Below are 14,278 nucleotides of genomic sequence, written 5' to 3' on the forward strand. Positions count from 1 at the left end.
CCGCTCCCATATCTCATGTAATAGCTCATTGGGCTCTTGTTTGAATGCTAGAATCTCGTCTCTAAGAGTAGCCATATGCCCGGGAGAAAAGAACTTGAAAATAAATTTCTTCGCCAACTCATCCCATGTATGGATGGAATGATTTGTCAATCTTTCTAACCAATACAAGGCTTTCCCCCATAGAGAGAAGGGAAATAGACTTAACCTTAAAGCATCCTCGTAGATGTTTGTCTATTTACTCCCCAACAAGTGTCCACAAACCCCTTCAATTGTTTGTAAGCATTTTGACTCAGAGCCCCGGTGAAGAATCCCCGTTGCTCTAGCAATGTGAGCATTACATTTGTGATTTGAATGTTTTCTGCCCTAATACGAGGCGGGACTATGGCAGTTGCATACCCTTCATTCGGCAACACCCGGTGTGGAGCCACTCTTAGTGGAGGTGGGGGTGGAATTGGGACGTTGTCTTGAGGCGCCCAGCCTCTTCTATTTGCTTGAGGTTCAAGAAGAACCTCTTCAACTTGATCATAATCAACATTCACATCCCCCAAACCATATTTTCGAGTTGATCATTGTTGTTAGCCATTGTTTCACCTACAATTAATTCACGAAAATCAGTAACACTGAAGGAAAAGAAGACAATTCACGCACAAAATCAAATATATACCTAAATCTATTTTTTAGCTCCCCGACAACGGTACCAAAAATTGATCTCGTCCAAGTCACACCTCAATTCAAGGTTATAAAATGGTCAATTGCAATAGTAATACCCAACAAGGAGTCGAGGTCGAATTCCACATGGAGCTATACATAGGATTTAGGAGTATAGATTGTAGTGTATGAGTATGAACTATCTCAATATACACTTCCACAAATTGGTGTTTGTTCTATGTCTATTTTAAACTAAGATTGCAAGATTAAGAAATGAAATTAGGAAATTATTTTTGTTGTTTTTCAAGTTTTGTAAATAGCCTAGGGTTATGACCATCACCTAGGTGTTTGCCTAATGGGATATAAACCTTAATGCTTGTTTTGTTTGTCGGGGTGTATTATAGCTATCATCACTTAATTACTTACTCAATACCTCTCGGTCATAGAGTGACATTGCCTAATTTGGCTTTCTCAAGTCCAAATGGGTGTTGCACAAAACGGTTGATAAAAGCTCAAGTCGGGTTATTAGTATTGATACTCAATTTTTTCCTATATATTTTCAATATACAAAATAACTTCAAAATAGCATATATAAGCATGTTCAATTGTTTTATTATTTTTTCCATAATTTTAAAGGTTTGAATTGATTTATTTCCTCCCTCTTTATCCATGAAATCCTCAATAATTATTTCCAAAATTATGGTTTTGATAATTCATCTATGGTATTTCTATATTTATGCCAAAATATGGCTAAATTAATTTTTTTATATATTTTTACAATTATATTTAGTATTTTAAAGCTAAATTGCACATAATTGCAATATTAGCCCTTTTAAGGTTTAATTAGGTTTTATATTCATAAAATTGGGTCCTATATTTTTAAATTGTTGATTATGTATTATAAATCATTTTAGTACTTTAATTTATTTTTCAAAAACTATTTACTATTTTTATAAATTAAAAGGGAAAACTAGCTATTTAAATAACAGCCCCTTTTGTATTTCAATTATAACCCAAATCGAACCCCAATTCCCCAGCCCAATATTGATTTAAACCGACCCTAACCCAATTGAAAACCCACCGGACCAAGCCCAAACCCGGATACCCACCAATCCCACTCAATCTGGACCGTTGATCATTCAGATCAACGGTCCCTATTCCACCTGCCTAAAATAAACCTAAATGACCCCCCTAACCTAATCATTTCCACCAACTCGCCGCCCTTGAATCCCCTTCCTCTTAAACTCTCTCTGAAACCTCACCCAAACACTAAACGTCGCCACCCAAATCAACCTTAATCCCCTTCATTCCTCACTTAGTCCATGGACTCCCATGGCTGCTTGAAATGTATACCGATCTCCTATGTCTACTGGTTGCCTGTTTTCGTGATTTCATGGAAAGATCTCGAAGAGATCTAGATCAGACCTTGCTCAACTTCTATCCATGGTCTCTTTCCGGCCATCCATGGCTGTTCGAGTTAGATCCATGACTTTTCCGGCTAGATCAGTAACTTTTCAAAGTTTTCTCACTTTTTCTAGGTTCTCTGAACCATAGCTTTAAAAAACTTTCCGATTTTCTTTTAGATATGTCTTAGATCTGTGCATGTTATGAACCTCTTGGTGTTTTCTCAAATGTTTTCTGATTTTTCAAATGACTCTTCGTCTTCAACGATTAGTGTTTTCTTAATCTCTTTTTTTAAAGGACTTCTCCTCTAATTTTCAGTGTTGTCTTATGATTCTGCTATATTTAAACAGGTTGTTTATGTTTTTTTCTGCCTGGCTCATCGTGTTGAAAACCCTAAGTATTTTGGTTTTATCCGAGGTTTGGAACTGTCTTTGTTTATTTTGTATACTTGTTTCGACTGAGTTCTTTGTGTTTAGATCCTTTTCTTTGTTTAACTTGATTGATTCTGAGTCCTTACCTTTTCAACTCAGCTCTGTTAAAACCCTAATGTCTTAAAGGTTTTCCTTACTTATTACTGAGAGTTTTTAAAAGATCTTCTTTACCTGTTATTATGTGTTAGACTGGTTTCTTCATTTGGGTTCTATGTATGAGCCATGACTACTTGACTTTATTGATTACCATGCTTCGAGTAATCCTTAGCCTATTCATGTCACTTTTATATGTTTATGTTCATCTACTTTGCTCCTTTTTGTCAATATGTTTGACCTTGCATGTCTGATACGCCTGCTCATTCTTCTCTATTTATATGGCGAAGTGCAGAATCATGATTCCTTCTTGATTGATCTTGATTTCCTCAAGTCACGACTGATTGCAAAGGTTTTCTTATAAACCCCTAATCTTACTCGTTGTTTAAGTGGATTGATTCCCTTCCTTTATTTGCTGTGACACCCGTGCTGAATCCTTTCCCCAAATTAAGTGTATTATGCACTAAGACTCAATTATATACTCTATACTTTTACTACCCCCTTATATGGTAAAAATCAATCTTTCTCAAATTGATTCTCTTTCCTTAATTATCGATGTAGAATCTGTTTGAGTTGTAACTCATTGATTAAGGGGAAATACTTGTATTAATTGATTCAGATTGTGATAGTTCCATATTTGTGTTAAACCTTTTCTTGTTACCTTATTTTCCACTTCTTTTCAAAGCTATAAATACCCTACTCTCTCTTTTTTAAACACACGAACAACTGAGTTAAAAAACACACACTTACACATTCAAACTCTCTTTCTTTCTCTGCTAATTGTGTTACTGCCTTGTCTAGCCGGCTGAAAGCCAAAGCTAGACTGTGGAACTCTCATTGCTTTACTTTTTTTTACACTTTGCTCCTTCAACTGGTATGTTCTCAATTTAAATTCTGAAACTCAACTCTATGTGTTCCTTTGTTTGTCAATCCTTGTCCCTTTCTGCACTAACTTAATGGCTCATGCTGTTAAATTGCACCTTTTGTTTACTACATTACTCAACATGTTTTAAAATTCTACCCTCCTTTGTTCCAAATGTGATCAGCATGTTTACTTGTTCCTGTTTATGTCCCTCGACTAGCATGTCTCATAATGTACTTGATTTATGACTAATTATGTATTTCTGATTTGGGTCATCTATGTCCCCAACCCCCTATTTCCCTATTTATAACTGTTGAAGTTGTATCGTGGACCTATTTTGCATGTGCTGATTCCCTGCCCCTTTTCAAAACTATTTTCCCCTAAGCAACTCTTCTGTTGTTGTTGCAAATTTACTTCAAACCAATCATTTTTCAAAACTGTTTTCCAACTCAACTCTCTTGAATCTATGTCAAGCACTCTCACATGTACTCTTAGAATACTAGGTTCTGCCCCTCTTGTGTGAGCCTTGCTTTGGGACCCTTGAGCTCCCTCTGAACCTGGACACATAAGAGCTGGCCCTTCCACACTGCACTCACTCTCTTGGTTATGCAATCTGAGTGTGAGCACTGCACGGGGTCCCTTGAGGTCCTTAGGGAACTCTGACACACCCAGATATGAGAAAAGCTTGGGAACAATATTGGCATTTGAGGTGGTTTATTACATAACTCAGAGAAGAAGTCAGAATCAGGCTTCCTATAGTTGTAACTTCTTATTTTTCCTTTCTTATGTAATTCTATCATATGTCTGTAATAATATGTAAACAAGTATTGGGGTGGCTAGTGAAAAGGTATGGGAAAATATGCATGCTATAGTTGTTAAAGGGTAGAAAGCATGTTATTAGGTTTATATTCCTAATTGTGTAATACAAACCATGTTTAGAAATCATACCTGCATTAGAAAACCATGTTCTTAGGATCTATGTTTTCTTGCTTCAGCACTTCATTCATTAGTCCATGCTTTATGTCTATCATTTAGAAATCCTGCTCCTAGGGCAATAACAACTGGTACAAAAAGCTATTATTCAAAAATTCTGCAACTCTTTTGTACATTTAGAAATCATGCCTTAGGGATTCAGTCTTCAATAACCCGGCAATTTTCATGTGCATATTAGATATCATGCTCTAGGGTTTTGTTTGCATTTCGTTTCAAATGCGTAGTTAATTACTAATTCATAAATAGGTAGTAAGTAATCATTTTCACATTGTGATGTTTTCTGAATAAAATTGGCAACAATCTCTACAACTAGAATAACATGTTTTAGGTAATAAAAATAATCTCCAAACTGTCTTAATGACTTGGAACAAATGCTGCATCTCGCTTTGCGTCTAGGCAAGCCTTAGGTAATAACTTAAATAAAACTGGAAATGCCTTTGTTTAATTATCAACTGTTAAAACCAGCAGGCAAGCCTGATTCAGACTTCTTATCTGAGTCATGTAATAAATCTGGTTCTGCTGCAACAACTTAAACACTCTGCTTTAGGATTTTAAATTCAGACCTTAATTGTGTATAAGTCGTGTTGTCTGTGTGCATTATCTGTGGAGGTATAACTGAGTCCTCTGCTTGTTTTCTGTGTTTTCCCCCTTAAATGCAGTCCTACTTGTTTTGTATGTCGCCTTAGTATTTTGCCTTTAAACGTGAGGGTCTGCCTAGAACCTCCTTATAGGATAGAAGTCCTAAATTCCTCCAAGACTGATAGGAAGGGACAGGTAACAGCATGCAATAAGAGTCAAGACCAATCTTCGCTTTAATTACCTCCATGGGGTGAGAAAGGGTAGATATGGATATGATGATCGGTGCGTTAATACCGCATGTAGACCCTCTTTTGAGGAGTGTCATACCGAGCATTGCATTGACATGATCCATATTATAAACAAACCTAGGACCCCCTTCCTTTTTTACATTCTCAAGTATATTTGAATTATAATTCTTTTCAAAATCTTGCCCCTTTTATTAGCTATTTTTCTACATATGTGTGTTCAGCTTAAATCCCCTACTATTTGAGCCAATACTTGCCTATTTGCTAATTGTACAAATTCATAAAAGCTGTGTGGCCGGGAACCACACTAGTGGATCCTGAGGGGTGCCTAACACCTTCCCCTTAGGATAATTTTGTCACGCCCCAACCTCAAGAGGCGCGACCGGTGCTCAATCGAGTGAACCTAACTGAGCAAGACTTATAAAACACTTCCTACCCAACTCAATATGAATAAGGAAACCATGCTTTCATTGATTTAGACGAGGAAAGATAGTACATTCAACGTTGTTAGTTCATTTTATATCACAACGTTAAGCCGTAGTTAAGTTCCAAGATTCCATACAATTACAATTTAGAGAAGCAAGAGTTAGAATTACAACATAGTTCATAGACCCATCCAACACCCATACATAACCCACACATACATCTACAGAGCCTCTAAAGATACAACAGACAATGACGACAACGCCGACAACAAGGCCCCGGCTATACCTCAAAAGTGGATCTCTATATCAAAAGATGTACAACATAGCCCATTGAAGGAGAAAAGGGCTCACCAAAGCTTTGAGAAGAAGGTACTCCGCTACGCACGATCGGCACTATCCGCAATGGAGCCACCTACATTCATTTAAAATGTAGCGCCCCCGGCAAAAGGGACGTTAGTACCATGGAATAGTACTAGTATGTATAACTAAACACCATCTAGATAGAAAGAACTTTCATACAAGAATAAGGAAATCACAAGTATAACTCAAACATTTTAAATGATCACAACATTATCAAATAAAAGAATCATACAACTTCTATATCATTTTCCCATAGCTTTTAGTTTTGGGGCATTTTATACCGTTCATCATTGTCCACAATACCACCGCTATCTTAAGAGGAGTCCGATCTCAACCCGATTGGCTAGGTTGCCTCATTTGAGACATATACTTCAATCATAAATACAATACCACCATGTGTGCGGCATGGCGTCCGATCTCGGCCCGATCGGCTAGGCCACCTTACCAAGGCGTTTTCATTTTCCATCAATCATCTCATTTCAATCTTTGTTTCACATATATCATTTCATAGGTACTTGGGGCCACAATTATCACACCATTTCCACTTTCAATGTTAGATTTTTAGTTTAGGATAATATCTTCACACAAGGGTAAATAAAGTTGTAAGCATAGATGAGTCTTCACACAGATGGCACAATATATGCAACTTCAATCTCACCTTAAGGTCTAAGCATCTCAATACATGATTCATATTCTTTGCACCCTTTCAAGTTATCAAGAATAGCACATTGATCATATTGAGTCACATCTTTCACGCCTATAAGGTCGCACCACCAAATTCATGTGTAACAATAATCAATACAACAATTCAACTTTAATCTTACCGTATTTACACAAACACCAACGGAGCTCAATTTCTGAAAGACGGGGTTTTAGCCATACATACCTCAACTAAGCTTTCCTTAATCCTATAATATTCTGGAATGTTCGCACTTCAATCTATTTAAGCAATATAGCACAATTGAACCCATAATCAGGAAAAGATCATAATTTAAGCTCACTTGAGCATTTTATCGAGCATTGAGTGTTCATTAAGGTCTTATGGTCCTTTTATGAAAGATTACACTTAGATCATTCCACATGCCTCTCTATTTATAATTTCCCCACATTTTCTAAGAACACATGCATGCAATGCATATCACCCTTATCCCCATGAATTTCCTCACTAATGACCCCTTATAGCTATGTATAAAATTAAGAGCTGAAGTGATGAAGTCTTACCTCCTGGGATGAAGGTTTTAGTGCTCCACTTGATTATCTTCAATGTTTTTAACAAGGATTTGTGGAGCAATTTTGATGAAAGGCAGTTTTCCTCTCTTAGACCCTCTCTCTCACTTTAAAATCTCCAGGAAATGGGCTCAAAATGAGCTATTGCACAGAATATAACGACAAGGGGTTGGGTTTAAAATTTAGAAATCTGGAGCCCCGACTCAGATCTGTGATCACAAAATTGACATGTGGCCCGTAGAATGGACCGCAAAAATGCTCCTAAAAACTTGAACAATCTGCCTGGGTATACGACCAGAATGCGGTCTGCATGCACCGCAGAACTGCTCCTCACAAAAGTTTCAAGGGCATTATGCGACGACTATGCGGCCCGCATATCGATTTTGCGATCGCATATTTGCCGCATAGTTGACCTCAAAATTAACCTTCACACTACCTGACTCTGCGGTGACTATGCAGTCCGCATAGCTATTATGCAACTGCAAAGTTGACCGCAGAATTGCACTTTTCTGGAAAACACTATTCTTTAACTTTTTAATGTACAGATCAATCCAAAGGGTCCGAACATGATCCTAACTTGGCACCGCAAGACTAGGGTTTTTTGAGTAGAAATTTCATGGGGCCTTACATCCTCCCCCACTTATATCATTCATCCTCGAATGAGGATCAAGGTTCACTTATTAGCAATCTTTATGCAACTTCAGCTTTTCACAACATGAAACATATCCACAGCCCAAAATTTGGCTAACTCCTTAAATTTCCAAAAAATTCGCCAAAGTTTCCTTTGTAACTAGGCCTATCCACCTATCAGAGAGCCCCAGAAACATATTCTAACAGCAGGTACACATTCCATAGACATAACATAACTCGTACAATACTAACCATGGCCGCATAAGCAATATATAACCAAAACAGGACAAACTTACATAGATCAATCAAAAGATAATAGTTCATAGGGGATAAATGCATAAAAGCTATTACATGACTATTCAAACAAATGTGGGTACTTCTTTTTCATTTCATTATCGGCTTCCCAAGTGGCTTCCTCAACTTGCTGGTTCCGCCATAACACTTTCACGGAGGCAATTTCCTTATTTCTCAATTTCCGCACTTGCCTATCAAGAATGAAAACTGGAAATTCTTCATACGACAGTTCTTCATTAACCTCAATAGTTTCAACTGGCATAATAGTGGACGGATCCCCTACTACCTTCTTCAACATAGACACATGGAATACCGGATACACCAATGACATCTTGGGTGGCAGCTCGAGCTTGTATGCCACCTGACCAATCTTTTGAATGATTTTGTATGGTCCAACATACCTCGGAATTAATTTCCCTTTCTTTCCAAATCGCATGCTACCCTTCATTGGGGAAACCTTCAGAAATACTCAATCATATTCTTTGAACTCCAAATCTCTGCGACGAACGTCCGAGTAAGACTTTTGACAACTTTGAGCAGTTTTCAACCTTTCTTTAATAATCTTGACTTTCTCCACAGCCTGGTGCACAAGGTCCGTCCCTATCAATTCATCTTCTCCAACCTCAAACCACCCAATGGGAGACCTACATCTCCTACTATACAATGCCTCGAATGGTGCCATCTAGATACTAGCATGGAAACTGTTGTTGTAAGCAAATTCCTTTGAGTGGAAAATGGTCATCCTAGCTACCCTTGAAATCAAGAGTACAAGCACGCGACATGTCCTCAAGCGTCTGAATAGTCCGCTCTGCTTGCCCGTCATTTTGAGGGTGAAAAGTTGTACTAAGATTTATTTGCATGCCCAAACCTTGCTAAAATTTCTTTCAAAAGTTGGATGTGAACGGAGCCCCTCGATCTGAGATGATTGAGACTGGATTTCCATGTAATCTGACTATTTCTTTGATATACAACTGAGCATAATATTTCGCTGTGTCGGTAGATTTAACTGGCAAGAAGTGTGCTAATTTCGTGAGTCGGTCCACGATTACCCAAATTGAGTCGAACTTCCGCGGAGTGTATGGTAACCCTACCATAAAATCCATATTAATCATCTCCCATTTCCACATTGGAATTTCTATTCTTTAGGCCAATCCATCGGGCCTTTGCTATTCGGCCTTCACTTGATGACAGTTTGGACATTTTGCCACGAAGTCTGCCACATCCTTTTTCATGTTATTCCACCAATAAACTTCCTTGAGATCATGATACATTTTCATAGAACCTGGGTGCACGGAATACCTGGAAATGTGAACTTCTGCCATGATCCTCTCCCGAAGACCGTCAATATCCGGAAGACATAGGCGGCCTTGGTACCGTAGGGTACCATCATCCATGCCAAAGGAAAAAGCTGTGGTCTTGTGTTTATGACTCCCCTCTTTCAGTTGTGCTAACAATAGATCGTTGAATTGCTTCTCTTTCACTTCCGCCACAAGCGATGATTTAGCCCTATTATACATAATTACTCCTCCTTCATTAGAGTCCGCAAGGCGAACTCGTAAACTAGCCAACTAGTGAACCTCCCTGGCCAACGACCTCTGATATGCCTCCAAATAAGCCAAGCTCCCCATAGATTTTCGACTAAGAGCATCCGCTACAACATTAACCTTTCTCGGGTATTAGAGAATATCAATGTCATAATCCTTGAGTAACTCTAGCCATCTTCTCTGTCTCAGATTCAACTCCTTTTGCTTGAAAATATATTGAAGGCTCTTGTGATCTGTAAATACATCCACATGAACCCCATACAAATAATGCCCCAAATCTTTAACACAAACACCACTACCGCAAGCTCTAAGTCATGAGTTGGATAGTTCTTTTCATGATTCTTGAGTTGCCTAGAAGCGTAAGCTATAACCTTGCCGTGTTGCATTAACACATACCCAAGCCCGATCCTTGAAGCATCGCAATACACCATAAGTCCCTTTGTACCCTCTGGCAGGGTTAGTACCGGAGCTGTAGTCAATCTTGATTTCAATTCTTGGAAACTCCTTTCACAAGTATCAGACCATTGGAATTTAACCGCTTTCTATGTCAATTTAGTTAATGGAGAGGAAAGAGTAGAAAACCCCTCCACAAATCTCCTATAGTACCCAGCCAAACCTAGGAAACTACGAATCTCCATTGGAGTGGTAGGTCTGGGCCAATTCTTTACCACTACAATCTTCTGAGGATCAACCATAATTCCGTCATTGGAGATGACATGACCCAAGAACGCAACAGATTAAAGCCAAAATTCACATTTCAAAATTTTTGCATACAATTGATGTTGCTGAAGAGTCTACAGAACTGCCTGAGATGGTCAGCATGGTCCTCCTGACTTCAGGAATACACAAGAATATCGTCAATGAACACTATTCCAAAGGAGTCTAGAAAAGGCTTGATAACTCAATTCATAAGATCCATGAAAGCTACCGGGGCATTTTTTAGCCCAAAAGACATCACCAGAAATTCAAAGTGGCCATACCGAGTCCTGAAAGCTATTTTTGGAATATCCTGCTCCCTTATCTTCAATTGATGATACCCGGACCACAAGTCAATTTTTGAGAAACACAGCACCTTGCAATTGATCAAATAGGTCATCTACTCTTGGCAGGGGATATTTATTTTTGATTGTGACCTTGTTGAGTTGCCGATAGTCAATACATATCTGTAGCAACCCATTTTTCTTCCTTACAAACAAGATCGGTGCGCCACACGGTGACACACTCGGCCGCATGAAACCCTTTTCTAGAAAATCCTTTAATTGTCCTTTAGCTCTTTCAATTCTGTCGGTGCCATTCTATAAGGTGAAATTGATATAGGTTGTGCGCCTGGCATCACATCAATCCCAAAATCGATCTCCCTGTCTGGTGGGATCCCAGGGAGTTCATCTAGAAAGACATCCGAAAATCTATTCACAACTGGTATAGACTCAAGGCTAGGTGCCTCAGCATCAGTGTCCGTAACCCGAACTAAATGATAGATACACCCTTTCTTGATCATCTTTACGGCCTTAAGGTAAGAAATAAGCCGACCTTTATGCACTACATTATCTCCTTTCCATTCAACAATGGGCTCATTAGGAAATTCAAGCCTCATGGATCTAGTACGACAATCAAGTTTGGCAAAGCATGAATAAAGCCAATCCATTCCCATTATTACATCAAAATCGACCATCCCTAATTTAATAAGATAGGTCATGGTATTTCTACCCCGCACCGTAACAACACAACTTCTATAAACTCGAGAAGTCGTAATTGACTCACCAATCAAAATAGATACCGAAAATGGCTCATGAAGCTGATCCGGTTCTATCCCAAATTCCATAGCAACAAAAGGTATAACATAGGACAAGGTGGAACCAGGGTAAATAAGTGCATACACATTATGAGATTGGACAGTCAGAATACTTGTAACAACATCTGGAGAAGCCTCTACAGTCTGGCGACCACTCATAGCATAGAACCGACTGGGTCCTCCTGAACTCTGTGCACCACCCCTAGTTGCACCACGCCCTGCGGGTGCTGAGGCCCCTCGAGCTGGAGAAGGGGCTGAAGATGTAGCATCTACTAGACTGAATGACTGTGTTGTGCCCCTACCCGCTCCCTGGAGGGATACACAACAATGCCTCTGAATATGACCCCTCATCCCACATCCATAACATACGGGTAACTCCAAATAGCAAACCCCTGAGTGCATTTTCCCGTACTTGGGGCACGGGGACCTCTGCTACTGCTGGGACCTCTGTCCTGACCGACCTCGCTGATGGGATTCCCTATTGCCCTGACCGGGACTGAAACGACTCCACTACTACTGGCTAGGCTCTACTGGTGGTGCACTGGCTGAAGACTGTGCAATAGACTGGGACGGCCCTGATGATCCTCCCCTGAAAGCTGATCTTCCCCCACCTAATGACTCTCCCATGTTGCCCGCAGACCGGGCCTTACTGTTACCCTCTCTCTCCATCCTATTCTTCAATTTACGGTTCTTTGTGGCCTGAGCGAATGCTACCATCTTCCCATAATTCATATCAGAATTCAATGCAGCCGTAGAAGCCTCATTAGTAGTCAAAGAATTAAGGCCTTGAACAAACCGGCGCACCCTGGCCTCCATTGTGGGAAACATATGAATGGCATACTTGGACAGGCGAGCAAACTCCATGTGGTACTCCTACACACTTCTGTTACCTTGTTTCTGATTTTCAAACTCTGCTGCACGGGCTGCCCTTGTCTCAGCGGGCAGGAAATGATCTATAAAAGCATCAGCAAACTCGCTCCACCTCGCCGGAGGGCGCCCCTCCTCACGGGAATCTTTCCACAACTCAAACCATGAATAGGCCACCCCATTCAGATGGTAGGCAACTAACTCTACTCCCTCTGTCTCAGTTGCACGCATAACCCTGAGGGTCTTGTGCATCTCATCAATAAAATCCTAAGGGTCTTCTTCTGGATTGGCACCCGTAGACACTGGAGGGTCTAATTGGAGAAATCTGTTCACCCTGGAACTAGTAGAATCCCCTTGCTGGCTGGATGAACTGGGCGCAACATTTGACCTCTGGGCCTGAGAGGCCACTAGCTGGGTCAACATCTGAATAACTCCCCTAAGTTCCCCATCAGAAATACCAGAATCGGAAGTTGGGGCTGGAGGCAGAACAGAAGTATCAATGGGAGGGATAGTGGTACCCTCCGCAGGTGTAGGAACTGGGGTAGTCTGCTCTGGAATAGAAGAATCAGGCAGGGTGATAGCAGGGCGGCTACCCTCACCCGTAGTATCAAGTAGTGAACTATCAACCACTCATGAGGTGGCATTGGCTTCTTGGCCAATTCTCGCTTTCTTCTTAGGTGTCATTTACTGAAAGATAGAACAATGCACTAATTAGAGAGGGAATAGTTTTACCGCACAATCCAGAATATCAAAGAAGGGTGTTATTCCTAAATGCCCAGTAGCCTCCAACTTATAGATGTGGTCGACTACACACCGATGAGAAGGACTCTACCATACACATCTCCGAGACATCCTAGGATACTTCAAAACCTTAGGCTCTGATACTAAGTGTCACACCTCCTTTTTTCCTACACCCCGGAAAGGGTATAAGGGAGTTTTTTCCAACTTAAAGTGACAATCGAAACAGGATTCATTTATTATTAAAAATTCAGAGTCACCACTTGGGATAATTTATGGTATCCCAAGTCACCGGTTCAAATCCCGAATCGAGGAAAAAATTGACTCTGTTTTACAGTCCGCGAACACAAAAATCCGGGTAAGGAATTCTGTTAACCCGGAAGAAGGTGTTAGGCATTCCCCGGTTCCGTGGTTCTAGCACGGTCGCTCAACTATTATAATTGGCCTATTATCTGATTTTAATACATGTTTTAGCCTATGGTTCAATTTTAACTTATTAACCACTCTTATTCATTTTTAGAAAGATTGCAACGTCATTTAAAATATGTCTTGAACCACGTCACATAAATGCACCCGCGGTCCACGATACATTTTATTTAACGTTGTTGGGATTTGGATTTGGGTCACATGAAATGCACACCCGAGTTTAGGAAGGTAATTTCAAATTACGCGGCTAAAGCAACTACGCATTTTTCAACTTTTCGAGGGCCATAGAAAATTCGCTAAATGGCATGCCTCGAATTCTAAGGATTTAAAATTAATTAAATGAGGGCCATGAGTTTTGATGTTTTATTGTGGATGGAGTGGTATAAATTGATAAGTACAAAAGGCCTAAAGAAATGGGTTAGCTACATGTATATCACTGGAGCCTTTTGTTATAGCATACTACAATTCAGAAAGGTGGAGTTGGCATTTATGTGAAAATAACAAAAGACAGGTGCCAACTTTGGGTTCATCTCCATATCATCTTCAAAAGACCGACTTTCGTTTTCAAAATCTAGAAAGAAACTAACAAAATTTTATAACAAAATAATGAATCTTAAATGACCATATGAGCACAAAAAAAAACCATGCTGAGAACTATTCGGATGAACCAGAAGGAACAAAACAAACATGGACATACAAAAATGTATTTTAAACTTGATT

At 39.7% G+C, this 14,278-nt stretch overlaps 1 protein-coding gene across 1 annotated transcript; it reads right to left on the bottom strand.

Annotated features, from left to right (window-relative positions):
- Positions 1 to 10,990: 10,990 nt before the first annotated feature.
- Positions 10,991 to 11,929, bottom strand: LOC138890508 (uncharacterized). Its single transcript, XM_070173901.1, has 2 exons — positions 11,641 to 11,929; positions 10,991 to 11,541 (listed from the first exon to the last, which is right to left on the bottom strand). The coding sequence occupies exons 1-2, from the start codon at positions 11,927 to 11,929 to the stop codon at positions 10,991 to 10,993; spliced, it is 840 nt and encodes a 279-aa protein (XP_070030002.1).
- Between the last annotated feature and the right edge of the window lie 2,349 nt (positions 11,930 to 14,278).

This window comes from Nicotiana sylvestris, chromosome 4 (assembly GCF_000393655.2).
Source record: "Nicotiana sylvestris chromosome 4, ASM39365v2, whole genome shotgun sequence".
Classification (NCBI taxonomy): domain Eukaryota; kingdom Viridiplantae; phylum Streptophyta; class Magnoliopsida; order Solanales; family Solanaceae; genus Nicotiana; species Nicotiana sylvestris.